Source organism: Oncorhynchus tshawytscha, linkage group LG31 (assembly GCF_018296145.1).
Source record: "Oncorhynchus tshawytscha isolate Ot180627B linkage group LG31, Otsh_v2.0, whole genome shotgun sequence".
NCBI classification, from domain to species: Eukaryota; Metazoa; Chordata; class Actinopteri; order Salmoniformes; family Salmonidae; genus Oncorhynchus; species Oncorhynchus tshawytscha.
The window spans coordinates 309,209-318,657 of record NC_056459.1 but is presented as its reverse complement, the minus strand read 5'-3'; the positions used below and the strand labels follow the sequence as shown (position 1 = coordinate 318,657).

The window sequence follows — 9,449 nt, the reverse complement described above, 5'->3', positions numbered from 1 at the left end:
TTTGGGAAACATTTGTCTTTATTAAGTCACAACTGCCTCAGGACACAAGTCAGAAACATCTCAATGGAATGTGCACTTCTTGAAGACAAAAAAACTAGCTGTCGAAATCAACAGCTGAATCTCCAGACACACTACTCAACTCAATTAGCTAGAGGGTATACAAGTGTTTGACAATCCTTGGGCGGAAACTAATCCTAGTCCTGTTCTGTATCAGCATGACCCTCGAGTTTTATTAGTAGGCATTTCACAATTAACTACATTTGGCCACACAACAGTGATTTGACTGTGCTGCATGATACAGACTTCCCTAAAGGGTCTGGTCTATTACCTAAACGGTGCACAAAGTGCCCTTTATAGGGTTGACGTAATAGTACAAGCATTAGTGATGTAACAATACAAACAGTTGACGTGTTGTTGTGCTCCGTTTCTCTTGATGTTATTGGTCGAAACTGGTACTGGATAGCGGTCGGTTTTGGATGATGGATGAGTCAGCCCGAGTGACTAGGCATCTGTATAGGGTGAATCATGAATACAGAATAGGGACAACAGCATTCAATGGCGTATGTAACTAAGCAAGAACCGCTTTGACTTTATCCACTATGGACATTGTACGAAATAAAATAACATGGTCCATGATAAGAACTTTGAGTTGTATGAGTCCAAGTCTGTCATTGTGGTGTCTATCGCATAGTCTCTATAGTCTGTACTTTTCACATCTTCAACCCTTTTTTCCTAAGGTCCTCCTTGGCCTCCTTTATCTGATCCTGTAGTTCTTTGGATGCCTCCTCACAGTCGTTGAAGGTGGCCACCCTGTATCCCACAGTAGCCAAGGAGTAGCAGCCGAACACCACCAGCAGATACACAGGCATGGGCCAGGCCACCTCCTTGTAGGCCACTGGGAGCCTCAAGTTCAGAAGGTCAAAAGTCACGAGAGCCCATGCTGCACCTATTACCGAAACGCCAAACACCCACTCCAGGAGCTTGGTCATGGTGAGCAAGATGATGGGAAACTTCAGGGCCAGGAGACCAGATGCCAATAAGCCTGAGATAGGAAAAGAGTAACTTAGGGTTGAAAAGAAAACTCAGATCTTGAGTGTTTTACTAACTCATTTATTCAATGCAGTCCAGTGACTGCCCTTATCATGATTTAATGGATATTTCAGCAAGAAAAAAATACATGCATCTTAATCATATCAATCTAAAATTCGCCCTCGCTATCTACATCTTTAGATATTTTCTACAGTCACGTTCAGCAGTGTTGCTAAAACACTGTTACAAAACAACTGTAGCCAAAATTATGTGTATGCTCTGGGCTAGGCTGAACAAGCATCTGAGCAAAGGCGGAGGATGAATATGATAAGTCTCCTCTCTAGCCCAGTTAGCTACCCTTACATTTTCCCATTAGACAGCTCTGCAAGCGTTATAATGTCAAAATACATTCGTTACTCACAGAATATGGAGTTTTGCTGAGCAACTATTGTTATTTATTGCCGTCCAGCTCGGTACGTACTTCCAAAAAAGTTTTAGAAGCAACTGAAAAAGTGTCTCATCTATGTATTGTTTAAAAAAAAAATGTTTTAACCAATTGTAGGGTGTTCACCCATAAAATAATTAATTCATTCAAAGTTTATACAAATATGTCCATTCAATAGAGAATTGCGTAATAAAAACAGTCCAACAGTCCAAACCCCATGTCCTACTATATATGGTTCAAAAGTTAAGATGATTTACTCTGAGAATTTAGCATATTTAGAGTGAATGTCGTCATTGGCATGATCAAAAAGTAGTCACTGCTCAGAACTCTGTGGCGCTGCTTCGCGGCACAACGTCACCAACTTCGAACGTCAACTGATGAGCTAACTAGTGGCTGCAGGTTCGTGTGTGAAAATGGGGTTTTTCGAAATTAAATCTGCTGAATACAAAACAAAACTATATATTTAATTACAAAACTAACGGACTTAATTTCAATATTCGCGAAGACAATCCTGTTCCTGTTTTCAAGGCCACTCTAAAATGTGCAGTTTTGTCACAACACAATGCCACAGATGACTCAAGTTGAGGGAGTGTGCAATTGGCATGCTGACTGCAGGGATGTCCACCAGAGCTGTTTCCAGTGAATTGAATGTACCATAACCCGCCTTCAACGACGTTTTAGAAAATTTGGCAGCATGTACTACCGGCCCGGCCTCACAAGCTGAGGTCACGTGTATGGCATCGTGTGGGTGAACGGTTTGTTGATGTCAATGTTGGCAACTCAAATCAAATTTGTCACATGCGCCGAATACAACTGGTGTAAACCTTACCGTGACATGCCAAGCCCTTAACCAACAGATCAAGAAAGTTAAGAAAATATTTACTAAATAAATTAAAGTAAAAAATAGTAACACCAAAATTGAACAATAATGAGGCTATATACAGGGGGTACCGGTACCGAGTCAATATGCGGGGGTACAGGTTAGTCAAGGTAATTTGTAAAGTGACTAAGCTTAGATAATTTTAAAAAAGGGGGGGTTACGTAAATAGTCCAGGTGGCCATTTGATTAATTGATCAGCAGTCTTATGGCTTGGGGGTAGAAGCTGTTAAGGAGCCTTTTGGTCCTAGACTTGGCTCTCCGGTACCGCTTGCTGTGCGGTAGCAGAGAGAACAGTCTATGACCTGGATGTCAGTGATGTACCGAGTGCCCTATAGTGGCGGTGGGGTTATGGTATGGGCAGGCATAAATTACAGACAAACACAATGGCATTTTATCAATGGCAATTTGAATGCACCAAAATACCATGAAGGAGATCCATTTAAAAAAAAAAAAAGGTATGTGACCAACAGATGCATAGCTCTATGGACTGATTTTCTCATGAACTGTAACTCAGTAAAAATCTATGAAATTGTTGCGTTTATATTTTTGTTGGGTATAGATTCATTCCAGACAATACAGTTTAATTTCGAACTGTTATTGAAGTACATACTGGGCGGGACATCAGTAGATTCGGCCTCCTGAGTGACGCAGTGGTCTAAGACACTGCATCCCATTGCAGTACCTGGTTCCGGCGCACAATTGGCCAAGCATCATCCGGGTTTGCCTGGGTTAGGCCATCATTGTAAACAATAATTTGCTCTTAACTGACTTGCCTAGTTAAATATAGACAATAGTTGCTCGGGGAATCTCCATATTTGTTAATGAACGTATTGTGACATTATAAACTCGGTGGTTCGAAAACGGGATGCTGATTGGCTGAAAGCCAAATGACAAAACATTTATTTTTACTGCTCTAATTACGTTGGTAACCAGTTTATAATGGCAATATTGCCAATACAACACAGCTATATGCAGGCAATCGGCGTTACGTCGGGCGTAAGAACAGCCCTTAGCCATGGTATATTGGGCATGTACCACACACCCTTGAGCCTTGATTGCTTAATTATAACGCTTGCATAACTGTCTAGTCGGACAATGAATGGAGGAGACTCGTCATATTCATCGTCTGTTCTTCTGCCCTGATACTGGTTTTAGGCTAGGCTATTCGTTGCCAAGACTACAAATGAGGTAGCTAACAAGCTACCCTAACTCAACAGATCACAGTAGATACTGGCGACATCACAAAGCTGCAGCTCTATGAAAAGAGGAATAGCTTCAGTTAGTTGGCCTATATGACGACTATTTTGCGATATGTGAGTTTTGACTATATTAGAGAGAACAGAGTATTTAGCTAGCTAGCTCTGTAGCTAACGTTAGCCAGTTTAGGTTCCAATGTAACACAACAAACTAGCGACATAAAAGGCATTCAACGTCGAATTTGCATATACATATAGTACATGTACATATAGTATTTGACCTAGCTAAATACATTTGAAAATGGACTTAAAAATACAAATATACATCGTTAAATATTAATACGCGTTCTTACCTTCTTCCTAAAGCCAACTCACCACTAGGCGCAGAGAAATGACGTCATTAGTAAATACGGACTTATGGGATATGAAGTGTCAGAGAGATTGAAGGGACTACAAGTTGTGTCCAACAAGTGACACATTTCTTTAGAAATACTCAGACATGAAAAGCAATCTGTTTTTTATGGTCATAGGATATGTAAAACATATTGGAAACAGATTACTCAAAGTACCTCTAATTGTTTCTTTAAGCAAACAATACTACATACTGCTCTAAATGTAGAAATTCATTTTCAAATATTGTCATTCACAACCTTGGTCTCATCCTTTGTGATGGTAATGATATACCATGTTAAAAGCGGACCAACAAAGGTTACATGCGCTCAGTGGCACAGACGGCGTCATTAATTCAATGTCTCTTTATGTTTTTAATTTTTTATTTATGTCACCTTTATTTAACCAGGTGGTTAAGTTCTCATTTAAAACTGTGACCTGGCCAAGATAAAGCAAAGCAGTGTGACATAAACAACAACACAGAGTTACACATGGAACAAACAAACATACTGTCAATAACACGCAGGGTAGCCTAGTAGCTAGAGTGTTGGACTAATAACCGAAAGGTTGCAAGTTCAAATCCCCGAGCTGACAAGGTACAAATCTGTCGTTCTGCCCCTGAACAGGCAGTTAACCCACTGTTCCTAGGCTGTCATTGAAAATAAGAATTTGTTCTGTCTTGCCTAGTTAAATAAATGTTTAGGGAAGTAAGGCAATAAATAGGCTGTAGTGGCAAAGTAATTACAATTTAGCAATTCAACACTGGAGTGATAGATGTGCAGAAGATGAATGTGCAATTAGAGATACTGGGGTGCAAAAAAATAAATAACAATATGGGGTAGTTGGATGGGCTATTTACAGATGGGCTATGTACAGGTGCAATGATCTGTGAGCTGCTCTGACAGCTGATGTTTAAAGTTAGTGAGGGAGATATGAGTCTTCAGCTTCAGTGATTTTTGCAATTTGTTCCAGTCATTGGCAGCAGAGAACTAGAAGGAAAGGCAGCCAAAGAGGAATAGGCTTTGGGGGTGACCAGTGAAATATACCTGCTGGAGTGCGTGCTATGGGTGGGTGCTGATATGGTGACCAGTGAGCTGAGATAAGGGGCGGCTTTACCTAGCAGCGACTTATATATTGACCTGGAGCAAGTGGGTTTGGCGACGAATATGAAGCGAGGGCCAGCCAACGAGAGCATACAGGTCGCAGTGGTGGGCAGTATATGGGGCTTTGGTGACAAAACGGATGGCACAGTAATAGACTGCATCTAATTTGCTGAGTAGAGTGTTGGAGGCTATTTTGTAAATGACATCGCTAAAGTCAAGGATCGGTAGGATGGTCAGTTTTATATGGGTATGTTCAGCAGCATGAGTGAAGGATTTTTTGTTGCGAAATAGGAAGCCGATTCTAGATTTCATTTTGGATTGGAGTAGCTTAATAATGTGAGTCTGGAAGGAGAGTTTACAGTCTAACCAGACACCTAGGTATTTGTAATTGTCCACATATTCTAAGTCAGAACCGTCTGGAGTAGTGATGACGGACGGGCAGGCAGGTGCGGGCAGCGATCAGTTGAAGAGCATGTGTTTAGTTTTACTTGCATTTAAAAGCAGTTGGAGGCCACGGAAGGAGAGTAGTATGGCATTGAAGCTCATCTGGAGGTTAGTAAACACAGTGTCCAAAGAAGGGCCAGAAGTATACAGAATGGTGTCGTCTGCGTAGAGGTGGATCAGAGAATCACCAGCAGCAAGAGCGACATCATTGATGTATACAGAGAACTGAACCCTGTGGCACCCCCATAGAGACTGCCAGAGGTCCGGACAACAGGCCCTCCAATTTGACACACTGAACTCTGTCTGAGAAGTAGTTGGTGAATCAGGCGAGGCAGTCATTCGAAAAACCAAGGCTGTTGAGTCTGCCGATAAGAATGTGGTGATTGACAGAGTCGAAAACCTTGTACAGGTCGATGAATACAGCTGCACAGTATTGTCTTTTACCGATGGCGGTTATGATATCGTTTAGGACCTTGAGCGTGGCTGAGGTGCACCCATGACCAGCTCTGATTCCAGATTGCAAAGCAGAGAAGGTACGATGGGATGTGCCAAGGGTCACATCTGTTCATTCACAGCCCTTTTTAGTGTCTACTTAGGAGCCAGAGAGACATCAACATAATTCACTTAGGGAGGGCAAGGGAGACAGCAAAGAGCCACTGAGACATAAACATCATTCACTGAGGAAAATGGAGAGTTCTTCTTGGGACGTTGGTGTTTGTGTGAGTCACTGTTAAATGTGTGAGTGACAGTGTGCATGTTGGGAGGCACATGTTGCTCTTTCTGTTTATACAGGGTTTTCACATGCGTACGAGAGTAAGATACACATATTCTACTAACATACACAAAAATATAGTATGTCTTTTAACACACACATACGCTACTCATATAGGCCTACCCTACACAAACATTTGGTGCGTATTTGACTGTGATTGTAGGTTGAGTACTGAGCCTGAGTATATATAACTGCAATTGTCAAATAGTATTTATTACATACAGTGAATGTGAGTATCCCTTTACATATACATTTGCAATAGTATGTGCCTGCATCTACCTACCTACGTGTATCTGCCTTTGTGTACGAATGTGTGTTGTGTTTCTGTGATGTGTAGTGTAGTGTAGTTGTCAATGTTACGTCAGTGTGCGTGTGCGAGTCTCAGTGGGAACGGCCGTGCTGGCGTTTCTCAGTGTGTTTCTCTGCCAGCTCCTGTTCCTGTACTCAGGAAACCTGTGCTCCAGCAGAGAGGGCCTGGCAGACACAGCACAACAGCCTGCCTGGAGGAGGGAAGCGGCACAGGGAGAGGCAGTGGGGAGAGATGGGGGAGTGACTGGGAGGGAGAGAGGCAGGGGGGAGAGAGGTGAAAGAGACAGATTGGGAGGGAGAGCGGCAGTGGGAAGAGAGGGGGAAGGGAAAGAGAGGGGATGAAGTGGGAGAGAAAATAGGGGGTTGAGTCTGGGGTGTGGAGGAGGAGAGGAGAGGAGAGGAGAGGAGAGGAGAGGAGAGGAGAGGAGAGGAGAGGAGAGGAGAGGAGAGGAGAGGAGAGGAGAGGAGAGGAGAGGAGAGGAGAGGAGAGGAGAGGAGAGGAGAGGAGAGGAGAGGGGTTGAGATGGGATGCGGTTGAAAGGATGGGAATTTGCAGGTGCAGGTTGAACAATTGATGACCTGAATGGTGCATTAAATCCAGATGCTCATCCAGACTTTTCTTCAATCCCCCAACACCTCCAACCACCTCCCACGTGCAAACAGAAACCCTGCTTCCAACAGTGTGAAGTTACAGCTTGGAGGGAATAGAAGGAACAGAGGTACCGAGAGAAAGAAAGATTGAGTTGAAAAAGAAGATACTGTATCATTAAGTCAGGAAAGAGGAGAAGTGACTCATGACTCCAGAGAGTGAGATAAAGCTGAACATTTTGTTTTAGAGATTTATGTTGTATGTGTGTGTGGTTAGGTCAATATCAGTCGAGTGAGAGGTTCAGATAAGAGATTGTGGTCTAAAAGAACAGAGGACATATTGAACATTTTGTACTGATAAATATTGACGTACAGTATATAACTGAGAATATAATTCTGAGTAACACAAAGAGCAACAAGGAGAAGGGGAGAGAGAGACTCACTGAGCTGAGGGTATATACAGTATAGGAGAGAGTCAGCCAGGGTAACAATAGAGCTTGGCGAACTAACAGGAACCCTCTGTTTCCTGAGTAGGAGACCTAGTCCGTTGTGTGTTATGTAGCCATGAGATGGTTGTAATGAGTGTTTGTGTACCCAGGGTGACTAACAGTGTGTCGTTGTGTGTGTGTGTGTGTGTGCGCATGTGCGTGCTTGCACGAGCTTGTGTGTACGTGTGGATATTCTGCATAAAATGTGTGTTCCAGCTAAGGGAAGAATATGCAACTGGGGTGTGAGGTGAGCGTGTGGCTATGTGTGTAGTCAGTCAGTGTCTCCTATGAAAACCATATGAGGATGGCACTGCACTTGTGTGCCCTCGCTGCCCTAAGTCAAAACACACCTGTTTCAGCTGCTGCTGTGACGGAAGAAAGGCCCAGAATTCGCCTCCCTGCCCGCCATCCTGTAGGCTGATGTGATGTACAGTTACCTGCTCTAGGTGTGTGTGTGTGTGTGTGTGTGTGTGTGTGTGTGTGTGTGTGTGTGTGTGTGTGTGTGTGTGTGTGTGTGTGTGTGTGTGTGTGTGTGTGTGTGTGTGTGTGTGTGTGTGTGTATCAATCATTATGGGGCTGATTGGACTGGACTGCTAGACTCTGACGACCTGCCTGTCAATGGCTTTAGTCTGGACACTGGTTATATTGTACTCTCCACAGAAATCTGACCCCTGGACCCTCAACCCCAGTCCCCTCAGGCACCTGCCAACCTCTGACCTGTGAACCTGGGGAGCGTTTGGAGAGGGTTAAGTGTTGACACTGTAGCAGAGAAGGGCCAACAGTTCCAGACTTTAAAGAGACAGGTCAACTGTTTTAACTACCCCCTCCTTCCTGGGCTGTCTAAACCTTCTCCATACCTCTCTCCAGTCTTTTCTGTCTTTCCCTCCCTCACTGCCTGTCTCTCCCCTGATCCTTTCTATCCGTTCTCCCACTCTGTCCATCTCTCGGGGTGCGTGTCCTGTGTGTCTCCCGGTGGCTATACACTGTCAGGATTTTGATGTGCACAGCTGCTCCTGACAGAGCGGTCCAGGAAACGTGTGGTTTACAAACCCCCTGTTGACACTCGGATTTGCCTCGACTTTCGCTTTTCAGGGACCTGGAATTTTAACAGCTCTGGGGCTGTTGGTTGAGGTTCCAGTCAGTGCAGTGTGTTTGACCATGGAGGGAAAGCCCTGCCGCATAGATCTGTGACAGGATGTAAAGCTCAATCAAAATAACACTATATCATTACTCTTTCCAGATGCTATTCCAAAATAGCTGAAGTTGCACCAGCCTTAAAGTTACACCAGAGGGCCACAAAGGCATTAAGTTAATGTTTAGTTTGATAAATACATTATAGAATGGGACCCAGTTTCACCACATGCACTTGAGGTTCACCAAGAGATTTCTTTCCAGATTGCAATTCAGTATGAAGAATAGTTAAAGATGGAGATCTTTGTACCATAGACCGGTTAGGGGTTTTGAAATGTGTTGGATTCCTCCTATACACTTGATTTAAGCCTTTGAGGTTGATGCCACAGTTTAAGTCAGCATTATTGTAAAATCAAAATCAAATCAAATTGTATTTGTCACATGCGACGAATACAAAAGGTGTAGACTTTACTGTGAAATGCTTACGAGCCCTTCAACAACAATGCAAAGTTAAAAAGTAAGGAAATTGGCAAGTAGAAAAATAGTAACATAATAAATAAAAATAAGGACACTATATACAAGGAGTAAGCGTACTGAGTCAATGTGCATCGGTAGGAAGTAGTTGAGGGAATACTGTATGTACATGTACAGTTGGTAGGGGTAAAAAAATGACG

The 9,449-nt window shown here is 43.2% G+C and overlaps 1 protein-coding gene across 1 annotated transcript; it reads right to left on the bottom strand.

The window, feature by feature from the left end:
• Window positions 1-3,950, bottom strand: LOC112229998 (dolichyl-phosphate mannosyltransferase subunit 3, regulatory). Its single transcript, XM_024396197.1, has 2 exons — window positions 3,904-3,950; window positions 1-1,042 (listed from the first exon to the last, which is right to left on the bottom strand). The coding sequence occupies exon 2, from the start codon at window positions 987-989 to the stop codon at window positions 711-713; it is 279 nt and encodes a 92-aa protein (XP_024251965.1). The 5' UTR covers window positions 990-1,042; window positions 3,904-3,950; the 3' UTR covers window positions 1-710.
• Between the last annotated feature and the right edge of the window lie 5,499 nt (window positions 3,951-9,449).

Excerpts from the sequence above, each read along its gene's own strand:
- LOC112229998 (XM_024396197.1), bottom strand. The coding sequence starts at position 989 with ATGACCAAGCTCCTGGAGTGGGTGTTTGGCGTTTCGGTAATAGGTGCA.